The sequence below is a fragment of the Triturus cristatus genome, chromosome 3_2 (assembly GCF_964204655.1).
Source record: "Triturus cristatus chromosome 3_2, aTriCri1.1, whole genome shotgun sequence".
In the NCBI taxonomy this organism is placed as follows: Eukaryota; Metazoa; Chordata; class Amphibia; order Caudata; family Salamandridae; genus Triturus; species Triturus cristatus.
This window is the reverse complement of record NC_140584.1, coordinates 1,192,880,879-1,192,895,753: the sequence shown is the minus strand read 5'-3', so window position 1 is coordinate 1,192,895,753 and position 14,875 is coordinate 1,192,880,879. Positions and strand designations below refer to the sequence as shown.

Genomic DNA, 14,875 nt, shown 5'->3' with positions numbered 1-14,875 from the left:
CCCACCAAGAAAGACCTCAACCACCTCCGATGCATCCTACTGAACACGTGCTCCGCACGCAAACATGCTGTCGAGCTCTGGGACCTGCTCGACACAACATCCCCGGATGTTGCCTTCCCGACAGAGACGTGGATGAACGACTCCTCCGCACCCGATATCGCCATAGCCATCCCAGATGGCTACAAGATCACCCGGAGAGACCGCACCAATGGAGTCGGAGGAGGAATTGAATCAGGGTCTCGACTAGCACCGACGACACTCTCAGCACCGCCGAACACATGCATTTCCAGATCAACACAGACCCCAACTCCACCCTCAGAGGCACCCTCATCTACCGACCCCCCGGACCCCGTCCCCAGTTCAGCGACTCCATCGCTGACTTCATCAGCACGCACGCCCTGACCTCCACCGATTACATCCTCCTCGGAGACCTGAACTTTCACCTTGAGAACAACAACGACTGCAACTCCACAACCCTGATCGATAACCTCGCCAACCTCGGACTGAAACAACTCGTCACAACGCCCACCCACTCCGCCGGCCACACGCTCGACCCGTCTTCTCCTCTAGCCCACACGTCTCCTTCAACCACACCACCAAACTCCTCTGGACCGACCACCGCTGCGTCCACTTCACCTTCCAGAAACCCACCACACACCACCGCACCCAAAAGATCCCACGCCACTGCTGGAGCAAAATCACCGAAGACCAACTACATGCAAACCTCACTCTCAACCCACCCACCATACCCTCCAACACCGACGGCGCTGCCCACAGCCTCAGATGCTGGATCAAGGACTGCGCCAACACCCTCGCCCCGCTGAAGAAACCCCCCACAAGAGGGCTAGCTGGTTCACCCCAGAACTCCTAGCCTCCAAGCAAGCTTGCCGGAAATTAGAGAAGAAGTGGAACAGTGAACAGACCCCGGACAGCCACGCAGCACACAAGGATGCCATCCGCAGCCACCACCACCTCATCAGGGCTGGCAAGAGGACCTCCTTCAAAGACCGACTCAACAACAACGCACACGATAGCAAGGAGCTTTTCAACATCGTGAAGGAACTCTCTAACCCCAGCTCCAACACCAACGACATACCGCCGTCGCAAGCCCTGTGCAACTCCCTCGCCACTTTCTTCAGCCGCAAGATAGCAGACATCCACAACAGCTTCAACACCCAGACAGCCCCAACAGACAGCAACACAACAGACTCTCAGCACATCATCGACCACGACCCCCTGCTAGCCTGGGCCAGTGTGAGCACCGATAACACCATCAAGACCATGAGAACAATCCACTCCGGCTCTCCGTCATACCCACTCCCGCACCACGTCTTCAACAAAGCAAGCAGCTCCATCGCACCCCACCTGCGCAATGTCATCAACCTCTCCCTCGAGACCGCGACCTTCCCAAAGAGCTGGAAACACGCCGAAATCAACGCCCTACTCAAAAAACCCAAGGCAGATCCAAGAGACCTCAAGAACTTCCGGCCCATCTCTCTGCTCCCGTTTCCGGCCAAGGTCTTCGAGAAGATCGTCAACAGACAGCTGACCTCATACCTTGAAGAATACAGAATCCTGGACCCTTCCCAGTCGGGGTTCTGCAGCAACCACAGCACCGAGACCGCCCTCATCGCCGCCACCGACGACATCAGGACCCTGCTGGACAACGGTGAGACCGCAGAACTCATCCTCCTAGACCTCTCCGCTGCCTTCGACACGGTCTGCCACCGCACACTACACGTATGCCTCCACGCCACAGGGATCCGAGACAAGGCTCTGGAATGGCCCACCTCCTTCCTCTCCGGCAGAACCCAGAGCATCCGCCTTTCCCTATTCCGATCCGCAGCCTCCGAGATTATCTGTGGCGTACCCCAGGGATCCTCCCTCAGCCCGACACTCTTCAACATTTACATGGACCCGTTCGCAGACATCGCCCGACAGCACGACCTCAACATAATCTCCTACGCCAACTGATCCTCTCCCTCACCAAGGACCCCATCACAGCCAAAGCCAACCTCCACGAAGGAATGAAGGCCGTCGCCGACTGGATGAAGATCAGCCGTCTGACGCTGAACTCCTGCAAGATGGAGGTCCTCATCCTCGGCTCCAACCCTTCACCCTGGGACGACTCTTGGTGGCCGGCACTGGGGGCACCCCCGAAAACCACCGACCACTCACGCAACCTGGGAATCATCCTCGACTCAACGCTCTCAATGACCAAGCAAGGCATTGCCGTCTTCTCCTCATGCTTCAACACCCTCCGCATGCTCCGCAAGATCTACAGATGGATCCCGACAGATACAAGAGAGACAGTCACCCAGGCTCTCATCAGCAGCAGACTCGACTACGGAAACGCCCTCTACGCGGGAGCCCCGATCAAGCTCATCAAACGACTACAACGCATCCAAAACACCTCGGCATTACTGATCCTCGACATACCATGCCATGGCCCCATCACCCCCCACCTGAGAAACCTGCACTGGCTCCCCGTCAACAAGAGGATATCCTTCAAGCTCATCATCCACGCACACACAGCACTCCACAAGACCGGCCCAGCCTACCTCAACAGACGACTTTCCTTCTACATCCCCAACCGCCAGCTACGCTACGCTGACCTCTCACTCGCCACCATCCCGCGCATCTGAAGAGCAAGCATTGGCGGGAGATCCTTCTACCACCTCGCCGCCAAGACATGGAATACCCTCCCACTGAGCCTACGTCAGACCCAGGACCTGCTGACCTTCAGGAGGACACTCAAGACCTGGCTGTTCGATCAGTAGCGTTTCCCCCCCAGCGCATTGAGACCCTCGCAGGTATGTAGTGCGCTTAACAAATGACTGATTGATTGATTGATTGGCTATATACTGCATGTCTCAACGAGACAGCACAAGCGCTGCCTAGGCGAGACCTAAAAAATGAACTCAGTGAAAGGGCTCGCAATTACTCACCACTTTTACTGAATCATTTTTTAAAACTGACCTATGTACTTATAGGTCAGTTTACATGACACAGAAGAGTAGTGGGTTGCAATTCAACCTACCTCATCGATATTCATGAGGTAGGTTTCAAATTGTGCCCCACTACAATTGGCCACAATCACAGGAATCGTGGCCTGCTAGGGCCAGGAGACCACCATGTCTTTGATTGCTTTTAAATAAAGCAATCTTATATTTTTTTAAATGCAGAGCAATCTCCATAAAGGTAACGGGATTCATTAAAAAAATTAAGATTTGCACAAACCTTTTTTAGGCGTAGATAGGGGTCCCATGGACTGCCTACTCCTAAAAACGTTTCTGTGAACATTCACTACGCGGAAGGAGTCCTATCAGGATCCCTTCCCTTTTACAAATGGGTTGCCACCTCCTTTGAGTTGGTGATAAAATATTAATGTTTTTCAACTGGATTTATGCTACAAATTATTAAAACATACCATAACGAATCAGTATTTGGAAGGGACGCCCTGAACACACCCCTTCCAAATTTTGATTTCTTATTGTTTCCTAAACCCATTTAACGATTGAGGAAACCTTTTCTGGATCGTTAATTGGGTTTAGTACATTTGAAAAAGTATTTTAGCAGTGGCAAGCCCTGAGATTTACCGAATCAGAGAGTTTGACACGTTAAAACACTTTGTACATGAGACTCTAAGTCTGTCTTCTTTTTTCTTAAGAAATGCGGTACAAAGGTATAGCACTACTTGAAAAGTAATTTTTCTGCTGACTCCCAAGGAATGATATAATGCCACTGGAGAAAGTTCCCTTTCCTTACCCTTAGTTGCCATTATTTTCTTCTTTTCTGTTTCCTAATCTCTTGGCAAATAGGAAGCTTTCGCCTCCAATGGCGTCATTCCAATGTTTTGTTACCTTGTATGTGAGTTTAATGTGATTATTACCAAATTGTTTAGCTTTTGAGGAATGTTTACATACCTAAATACATACATACACTAGATAAAACCTAATTTGTGTTTAAATAGTACATATGAGAGATGTACAAATTAACATTTCTCCTTCTTCCTACTTCATGCCATGTTGGAACGGTGCCCCTCGGCCGTTGGAAAGGAATATAAAATATGAAACAAAACAATGTGGAGTGGGCCGGGGACAGGCGGAAGAGTAGCAGGTACAAGCAGACATGCAGATGGAGAGCACACAGAAGGGAGCGTTAAAGGACATAGAGAGAGTTCAGGCGGATAGCCCCCAAACTAAGAAATGAAAATTAGAAAGCAGGACATTAATGCCAATGTGTGCATTAGTGAAGTGCTAGGGGATAATGTCAACACTGATGGACAACCCTGTCAGCCAATGCCTAAAGCCATCTGAGCCACAGTAGCCAATGGTGGGGGCTGTCCAAACGCCCCTTTCTGTATGTGTATGAGTGTGTTTACATGCAAATGTATGTGTATGTGTATCGTGTGTATGTATCTCATGTGGTGTGTGCTGACATGAGCTCTCAGCAGAAAGCTTACGGTATATGTATGCGAGACATAAAAAAGAAAGTGCTCCAGAATCCGGTGTCCACACATAGATAGGAATACTCGGGGCTTATGCACTGCCTGAAGAGTCCATGCTTGAGAGACAGGATTTCTGTTTCTCTTCATGGTTGGAACATGAGTCCCATACATTGCTCTCTTTATATTGTGTGATTATCAGGGTCACAGATCTATCTGCCGCGAACCCACTAACTCTGCTTCCTGCCAGATTGTTTCCCACTGCCTGACCCTTGAATGGCTGTCTTCTCTCCCTAGGCTCAGTGGACGCTCTCCCTTCTTTGAACCCGATCCTCTAGAAACGGAGAACAGGATCCAGGGCGGGCGCTTTGACATCTTCAAGCTCTACCCCAACGTCTCCCAGAGTGCCTCACTTTTCATCCGCAAGATCCTATCCATCTACCCCTGGTGAGTATGTGAGAGGGTTTTCAGCGCTGGACCGCTATTTTAGAAATACAGGTCTAGTGGCGGTCAATAATGAAAAATGACTGCCAAAGATCCATTGTGCAAATCATGTGAAGGAGTAAAGAGAGACCCTTACCTGCAGTCACATACAAACAATTCTTGGTATGATTTCGGCCCCTTTTTGATGCATCCCCGATGCAAACCACTGTTCTTATTTATTATCTCACGCAAAGTCATGTGTGATTTAGTAAATAAAAAGTATCCAGAGGAAGCGCATAGTGCTGCCTTGCATTACTTTGCATCTGGTAGGTGTTACATGGATGGAATATGGGCATCCTGTGCATTCATCGATGTATTTTGGCACAAACCCAGAGTTACAAATACTTGTAAACCTGGGTGTGCACCAATATAGTGCTCCTACCCAACAGAGACGTAACGAGGAGAAATATCTTCATTTCTCTTTGTTACTTCTTCTTTCCATGCGTGCTGCATCCTGCAGCAAACATGGAACGAGGAATATGCTTCTAAGGATTGTTTTTGTGCAGGAACGCAGGCCTCCTTGTAGCATGGTGCAAGGGTGCCTGTGTTGGTGCTAGGCAGCACACCATGCGCCCTCTCTAAGAGTGCAGAAGTGAGCCATATCTTAGTAGGTGGAGCAGTTCTGCTCTGTCCCTTTCAGCACACTCATTTGCCTTGCTGTGCTGCGTTGTGTGAAATATGACTAAATCCGCCCCTTCTGTCAAAACCCAAATGGGAGTGGAGGTTTTCATGGAGCCTTTGATTATAGGTTCTGGCCTGCATCTTTTCTAGTCCTGTTTAAGAAGTCCTCTTGAATTTATTGAAGGTCCTTCTCAGACATATCTGGTGGTATTTCATTGGCGGGTTCCTTGTTCCTGGGGTGCTGGAGCTGTCACAGTGAGTGTAGGTCATGTTGGTCGGATAAGGGTTGAAAGCAGAAGCAGTGAAACACGTTCCTATTGTTTGCCATTCTTTGTTTTCATCTGGTTTCTATCTTAGTACATGACCTCATCAGAATGAATTAGTATTGCTTTCTGCCTCCCTTGTGGTATCAGAAGGTGGATTCATCTAATGTCAAATGTTTTTAAAAAAAAGAAAAAGCTCGAGCTAATACAGTTCGAGTAACAGCTGCACACGGTGCAGAAAACAAAGGGAATTTCTAACTTGTGATCATATTTAATATTTCTAAAAGCATATCGTTTTTTCCTAATGGTTTAAATTTGTGTGTGTGTGTGTGTATTTAAATGTATTTAAGTGTGTGTGAGTGTGTCACCATAATTCACAGTGCTGAATTAATTTATTAAAATGCAGGACATTGAGCAGGATACATAGCGTCCCTTAACAAATAAAAAAGTTAAACACAGCGTCTCCTATTTCTTTTGGTGCAGATGAAAAATCTGCCTTCACAATGACGGTGGTGCTTTCGGAATATTAACCAGCACATCTAACAAGTTCACCCTTGCAGGCCCATCCTTAATGCAAGCATTTACCAGTGAATCCTCTCCAGTGTGTGAAAATAAAGATGGCCAGTCAGCAGAAAGGTGGCCTGCCCCACATTGTACTTTATTTTCTTTCTTAATAAATGTCTTGTTAAACCTACTCAGTAGTGTCAGTGTATTACAGAAGAAAACCATTAGAATGCATCTTTATAATTTTCTCATATTGCATTTAGAATTAGATTTACAATAATACACATTGTTGCATAAAACAATTTAAATATTAGAACGTTATCCCCAACAAAAACACACATTTGCTGCGACAGCTGAGGAAACTTGCTCCCCTCCTCTCAGTCTCGACCATGAAGACAATAGTATCTGCTACGATAGTCTCCAGACTTGACTATGGAAATGCTCTATATGTTGGGTTACCTCAGAAGTTGACAAATAAACTGCAGATAGTTTTGAACGATGCGCAGCCAGGCTCATTTTTAGATTACCAATAAGAGCTCAAGCTACCCCTCTGCTGAGTGAACTGCACTGGCTACCCATTAGGCAAAGAACCAAGTTCAAGGGTCTGTGTATCACACACAAAGCCCTCTATGAACATGCCCCATAGTACATAAAAGAACGTGTACTCAAATACGTGCCAGGACGGGAGTTGCGCTCAGCAGAAGCCAGTAGACTAATATGTCCTCGTTTTAACCTCGCATCTAAAGGAGGCAGAGCCTTTTCGATCCTCCTGCCTCAACTTTGGAATCAGTTGCCCGGAGAGCTACGGAAGGAATCTAGACTTCTTCCCTTCCGTGGAAAACTTAAAACCCTCCTTTTCAGAGAAGCGTTTGATCTGGCGTGAAATCTTTCAACTTCTAAGGACCCAGCCTGTTTTCGTTGTCTTGTTTTTTCCTCTGTCTGAGCGCTATGAGACCTGCCGGTATATATGCGCTATACAAGATTGAATTAACAATAACAATAACATTTCTCAAAGGCATATCTGCAGTTTGTGGCAGACAATATTAAACGTATGATGCTCAAATACGCTAAATCTATCTAAGGAGCACCAGAATGCATTCATAAATTATGTTACATAAAACATAAATAACAAGTAACATTACACAGTTGCCCATTACCTGAGATGTATTTTCTGTATGCCTGTCTCTTTCTCGTTATTGATAGATATTTTTTACCCATTTTCCTTTTATTGGACAAAATGCAGTAGTATAGAAACCCATATTTCACAGAGATCTGTGACATAAGACACTTTCAAAGACGGATTTCATCATCATAATGACAGCCCCCAAGCCACTCTGTGGGCCTTTAACTTTCTAAGGGCTCAAAGGAAACGTGTCATTGAGGACCAAAAAAAAAAAATCGCCATGTTGCCTAACTTCTATCCTTCAACAGCCTACAGTAACAAGCTGGTGGCGGCTGCAAGGGGATGGTGGCAGGGGGACTGGTAAAGGTGGGGGGGTTTAGGAAATTTAAAAAAAGAAAACGTACCTGCTGGACTCCGTCGCCAGCTGCTGCCTCTCCTCGCAGGAACAGGAAGCACCCAGGCTTCCAGATTCCCCTGACCAATCACAACATTCCTGATAGCAGCGTTGGGGTCTGAGCGCTGTGGTTCGTTGCTCGGAGAGGGAAAGGAAGACTGGGCATGTTCTCCACCCAGGCTGTAACACAGCCTGGGTGGAGAACATGCAAAGTGTGAATGACTGTTTGGCCGGTCTAAGACGGCTGGCCAAACAGTCATGTGCACTTTAGTTGCCGCAGCAGCCACTCCTCCTCCCTAACGTCCCGCCCTGCCCTGCCCTTACCTGGTGGAAACTGGAATACAAAAAATAAAATGATAATAACTTCTGTTATTATCATTTTATTTTTTCCACTGCACTGCTTTAAAGCAGGGGGGGCACTCCTCCGCCTTAGCGGAGGACCCACGACTGCAACAGGCTGCCTCACCTCTGACTTATCGTTCCTAACAGATATCATGGCAGACAATCCTAAGAAAGGTCTTTTCAGGCCTTGTGAATCCTGGGGGAAAATAAGGCAATTTTCTGAAGAGCCCCACAAGGAGTGAATGTATTGCTTACAACCCTCCCAAAAAACATAAGGAGTGCAACATCTCTCATACATTCTCTGCCAAGACACTTAAAGATAGAGAAGCTAGAGTACTTTTATGGCTTAAAAAAAACAAAGTCAAGAATATTCTCTCTTCAGAAGAGAAACAAGATAGTTCAAAAAGGCTAAAAAAAAAAAAAAGACCATAAAGAGACCATTCAGAAGAATATTCTCCTAAACGTTCATCTCAAGGTGAACATTTTCTTGAATCTGTGAGAAAAAGACTTAAGAGCACTAAGGTGTCATCTGGTAGACCTCAAACGTCTACAGATAAAGTTTCAGAACACCTCAGTAAAAAGGTGTCAGTCTCCAGGAACTCACTCAGAACCTTCAGCTCCATTCCTGAAGGTAAAGTCAAAGCATACACCGGAGTCTAACATGCCATGGACACATTTTTTTTCGATGTCTCCATATGCAGACGAGGCACAAATCCATGTCCGCAACAAGAACAACAATGACAACAGCGTCTATGGTGACAGTGTTGAGAGCGAGAGTATTATCGACAACAGCGTTGATGATGGGTGAACCGTCGATGGTGAAATCGAAGATGACACACAAGTCTTCATTGATGCATAAACAACTGTTGACTATGGACTCAAAAACAGGAATTCCAAAAATCATAATATTTAAGTTAAAGGAATTCCTGTCCAATTGGGCAGGAACACACAGCTCCTAATAAAGTGTCACCTTATCTGTATAGGCATTTCCTAGACTCAGAATACTCTGGTGATGAGGGTCCCTTCAGGGCTACAGGCCAACGCAATTAAACTTCCAATTACAAGACGATGATGATGATGACAGCGAATATATAGAAGGGGAACATTTATTCGCAGAACATCCTCCATCTTGGCCAGGCATGCAAACAAGGGTTATTATGAGTATGATCCTATAAAAGAAGGATACCATTATCATGATGAACCCATGATGCAGGTGCCCTCTACTCTGGTTAAAGACTTACACTTAATGTTAATGGATTGTTATAAATTATTCCCTGAACAACCATAATCTCCATGGGCGCAGACTCTTAACTGTCCTTCAACATCCCGCACACCAAAAACCATTCCATCACCTACTAATGCAAGGTTACCTATTAAACCTGTAGAACCTCCTTCTAAACGACCTATCATACTACTCACACATGAGGACATGTAGTCTAATCACGAACACAAAGAGGGTAAAATTCCAGATAAAGTTCCAGTTGATAATCGATCAGAATTGATTCACTACGTAGTTCTTTTATCTGCTCTGCCCACTCCACCTCTGGCTAACTCAAATAAAATTGGCTGATTGCATTCAATACTTGAGAGAGTATGAGAAAGAGCTGACCCTTCTTTGCCTGTCAAACCAACTAGAAAATCTGCCAGATCTCCTCTTTATTACCCTCTGTGTCTGGGCAGAGGGTTTAAAGTTTATGGAAAAACCCAGCGCCATAGCTATTATTACCTGCTTCAATAAGAAATACAACCCAGATGACTCTACACCATGTCTCATAGTACACCAAGACCTGACTTTGGGTCATGCAGGCAGCCCAGAGAGGATCTAGGAATCCTTCTACACGTTGGTCTGCAACTCCTGATAAGGAGAGAGAAGGAAGGAGACTAGATAATGTTTGAAAACGTTTCCCAGCTGTGGCAGCTACTCATGTCAGAGCTTCTAATGCTTTCACCATACTGTGAACGTATTGACAGACAGAGGTGGCCAGACTTGAGCTCTATTCTAGAGTATCTTCAAAAGATAGGAGAAAATAGGCTAAGGCTATTATCCAGGAGGAAGAAATAGCATCCTCCAAGATCATCAATACAGCAATGGATATACACTCTACAGGCTTCTGGCAATTAGCAGGAGCGCCAATTCTTAGGTGTCAGAGTTGGCTCAAAGCAACATCTTTTCACCCAGAAGTCCAGACCAAGATTAAGAACATGCCTCATGATGGAGATGCTTTGTTCCGAAAGCATGTTGGTGATGCTTTACAATCTATCAAAACAGACACGTACACAGCGACATCCTTCTTTGTTCTACAACAATGGCCTTTGGGCCCTAGAGGGAGAGATCAATTCCTTTTTAGAGGTGGATACTGGCCTGATCACTACTTACTGATTCAGCAGGGTGACAGCCAGCAGTACTGCCATCAGCAATACACACAACCTTCACGATTGGCCTACTTCAGACAGGTGCAGATAAGAAAAACAACGACACAACAACAATCGCAGACATCTTCTTCTCGTCAGTGATATTATCTTGACACTGGCAATGAGTCCCTTTCAACCCATAAAGGAATAAATATACAACTTCTATGAAAATTAGAGGTCTATCACAACAGACCACTGGGTCCTGAAATTTGTTCTAAAGGGGCACACTATAGAATCTTTCACTGTGTCATCTACACGCCCACTGCAAAAGAAATCACACCACATCTACCGCAGTTAAGCTTGGAAATAAAACAATTACTTCAAAAAGGAGCTATAAATATAATATAATTGCCTGCAATACTTAGGTTTCTACTAGAACGTTTTTGTTATAAGAAAGAAATCATGCAAATGGTGATTCAATTCTAGACCCACAACAGCTACAAAAATTCTTAAAGAAGCAATCATTTGGAATGGTTACTCCTCAGGATATTCTACAGCTGTTAAACAAGGGTAGATTACATGACATCCCTAGACCTTCATGATGCTAACTTTCACATTCCTGTTCATCTAGCATTTGCTAGTTTATAGTCTTCCCTTTCAGCCTCAAATCCACCCAAGCATTCTCACTAAATATTTGTCCCCAGTGCCAGCTTATCTCTGTAGATTGGGCCACCAAATGTTCCTTTTCTCATCAAGGCCATTTCCTTTTGGAAGACAAGAAAGGATGATAACATTTCTGGGAGCAATACTAAACACAGATCAGGGAAAGGCTTTTCCTACAAAGGAAATGGTACAGAGAATAACTACTGTTGCTCATAAACTACTAAAAGAGCGTCTACTTCAGTACGCATGTGCTAATCTTTCCAGCCTCAGCATGATCTCATCCTGCATCTCTTTGATTTCAAATTAACAGTTACGAAGGAGACAAATTCAGGAAAAACTGGACAATGAATGGTAACAAGACCAATGATTCTTCGAGGACTTTGTCAAGATCACGAAGATGAAGGAAGCAATACCCTGGTAGACAAGAGAAAACAACATATCAACAGGACTGACCTTTCCCCATTCACCTCCCCCAAACCACTCTGTGGGCTTTTAACTTTGTAATGGCTAAAAGGAAACGTGACATTGAGGACCAAAAAAAAAAATCACCATGTTGCCTAATCTATGAAACATTTTATTTATTTTTTATTTATTTATTTAATTTATTAGGTGCGCAGCTACCCACAATGGGGTCTCCCGGCGCCACCGATGACCAGGCGATAAGAGGATCACTATGGCTAAAATTTATTTACGGGGAAATGAATTCCACAGCTTAGGAGCGAGACATGAAAAAGAGCGACCTCCCATTCTAGACAGCCTAAAACGTGGAGTATGAAAATTGCCCTGTGAAGCAGATCTAAGCGAGCGAACAGGGACATAAGGGTGGACAAGAGATTGCAGATATGCAGGGGCAGTCTGATGTTTAATCTTGAACATAATACAGAACGTCTTGTGTTCAATGAGCTTGTCAATACGGAGCCAGTGAAGATCATGAAGAAAAGGGGAGATACTAGTCCTACGGGGGATTTTACACAGGAGACGAGCTGCAGAATTTTGAACCAATTGAAGTTTCCGCAGAGTCTCCTGGCAACCCCCTAAGTACAGCACATTTCCATAGTCCAGGCGTGATGTTATTAACGCCTGGACGACTGTACGCTTGGTGTAATCAGGGAGCATCCAAAGAATCTTGCGTAGCCATCTCAATATGGTGAAACAAGTGGCTGCCACACTCACCACCTGTTGCCGCATAGAGAGTGAATCGTCCACTATAAAACCAAGGTTCCGCACCTGCTTCACAGGCTGGGGAAGAGAGCCCATTATTGGAGGCCAGTGTCTAGGACCCCAAAGGTGAGTATTCTTGCCGAAGATTAGGACTTCAGTTTTTTCACTGTTCAGTTTTAATATGTTAGTCTGCATCCACTCAGCCACCTTACCCAGACCATGCTGAAGCGAGGAGGGAGAACTTTCCGCTTCAGCTGAGAGTGAAAAAATGACCTGGGTATCATCTGCATATGAGTAGAGAGCTAATCCAGAGGCCTCCACAATATCAGCCAGAGGACGTACATAGATGTTAAATAACAGAGGGCTGAGTGAGAACCCCTGGGGAACTCCATATGCAGATGGGCGAATGGATGAAGAAGCAGTGGATGAAAAAATTTGAAAAGAACGGTGTTGCAAACAAGAAACCAACCAAGACCAAGCTGAACCAACTACCCCTGCTGACCTAAGTGCCTTCAATAGAATGGGGTGCGACACGGTATCGAACGCGGCGCTTAAATCCAAAAGGATAAGCGCCGCCGTTTCTCCTCGGTCAAGTAACAAGCGTAGGTTCTCAATCACTCCCAATAGAGTAGTCTCAGTTGAAAAGTGAGAGCGGAAACCCGATTGCGAGTGATGAAGAAAACCTGAGGATTCAATATGTGATGAAAGATGGAAGTTAACATGTCTCTCAAGAATTTTAGAGAACATAGGAAGCCGGGAAATAGGACGATAGTTCGCTAGAATTTTGGGGTCAGCTGTAGGTTTTTTAAGAAGAGGGACCACCATCGCCTGTTTCCAGTCTTCGGGAACCATTGATTCCTGGAGTGAAGCATTTAGCAGATTCTGAATAATAGACAAAGAATCCTGAGAGAGCTGACGCAAGATATTTACCGGAACCGGATCAAGGGGAGAACCGGACTTAACTTTGGATAAGCAGTCAAGTAAGGATTCTTGGTCTAACAAGGGCCATGTAGATAGAGTGGATCCAAAAGGGACAGAGGCAGACGCTAAAATTGCATGTTGCATAGAAGGAAAGGGAGGCTGCGAGCCTAAGAGGGAATGATGGATCATTTCTACTTTGGCATCCAGTAATGGAGAAAAAACAAGTTACTTACCTCCATACAGTAGTTCCCCAGTACTGGTATCTTTCATACATTCACATACGACCCACCCTCTTCCCCGGTTCTTTCTTAACATTGTGAATAGGCTATCAATGTGGCCTCCCCGAGCTATTAAAGCCTAGCTTAGCCTTTGTACTGTTTATTATTGAACTACTGTATGACTTCCCCCTCAATGACAAGGATGATTTGAGCATGTGACTCTATGAAAGATACCAATACTGAATTACTGCAGTATACAGTACAGCAAATATTAACTTGTTTTTTCTGCTGCATTTTCCATAGAAAGCTCTCTTAGTTGTCTAAAACGTTGGCCCCTATAGATAGATCTAAACCCAATTTAGCAATCGCTTAACATAGCTAGATAATACCTGGCATGTCAAATTTCGTGAAGTTCTGTCCAGAGGTAACAAAAGTTAAAAAGGGAGAGGATGTAGCCTAATGGCTAGAGCGGTCGACCTCAAAGCTGGGGAACCGGTTTCGAGTCTCGGCAGGGACGCTCTAAATCCTGTGATTCTGTGCAAATCACTTAATTTACCTGTGCCTAACAAAAGATGAATGTTTCTGTATGTACCGCAACTGGTGCTCATGTAAAGGGCTCTGATACCTTCGGGTCAGGTTTGCGCTATATAAAACTCAGAAGAAAAAAGGGGGGGGGGGCAATTATATTTTTTCCCATTGTACCTCCCCTGGGAATTTTTGTTGCCTGGTACAGCAAAAAATGCTGAATGGATTTGCAGGAAACCTGCCATGGAAGTAGACCTTTTTTAATAAAAGTGTGCTTTTGTTGGTTTGGTGTAAAACATTTAGTAGTTTCAGCAAAATTAATGTTAACTTACCTTTAGTATATCTTGCCTGTTTTAGTGCATAGTGGTTTGAGGACTAAGCCTGTGAATGTTCGTGGACTAAAATTAAACACAAAAAAAGCCTCCCATTGGTTGAGGGAACTTTCTGCTCCTGTCGACCATTTTGAGGCCAGGAACAAAAGAGCTGGCTGTGGACTCAATTGCACCAATTGTCTAGCAGTCAGCGAGCAAGAGTCAGCCGGTTGTGCTTGGATCCGCTGCGGAGGAGGAGGAGCTTCCCTGCTTCCCGCGGGTTGCCAGTGCAGCAGTTTGTGCGGAGCTGTGGAGCCGGGTGCTGCGGAGCCGTGACGATCCGGCGGAGAGAGAGAGACAGGTCGGGTCGGGTTGAGCGGGCTGGCGTGGCAGTTCAATCTCCCCCCCCCCCCCGCTCCCCACGGCTCCTGTAGCTCCGGCTCGTTTGTTCTCTGCTTCACCTGCTTCACCTCGGCACCGACCTTAAGTGGTCAAGTAAAGCTGGTGATCAAAATTGGAGATTGGTCAAACGGAAAGGGTATACAGT

At 45.6% G+C, this 14,875-nt stretch overlaps 1 protein-coding gene across 3 annotated transcripts in view; it reads left to right on the top strand.

Annotated features, from left to right (window-relative positions):
- SPEG (striated muscle enriched protein kinase) overlaps nucleotides 1-14,875 on the top strand; it is a 1,671,639-nt gene that overhangs the window by 1,589,394 nt on the left and 67,370 nt on the right. For all 3 annotated transcript variants that reach the window (XM_085650107.1, XM_085650106.1, XM_085650108.1), the window contains one exon: nucleotides 4,745-4,894. In XM_085650107.1, the coding sequence (XP_085506233.1) occupies nucleotides 4,745-4,894 (150 nt within the window). The remainder of the gene's footprint in view (nucleotides 1-4,744; nucleotides 4,895-14,875) is intronic.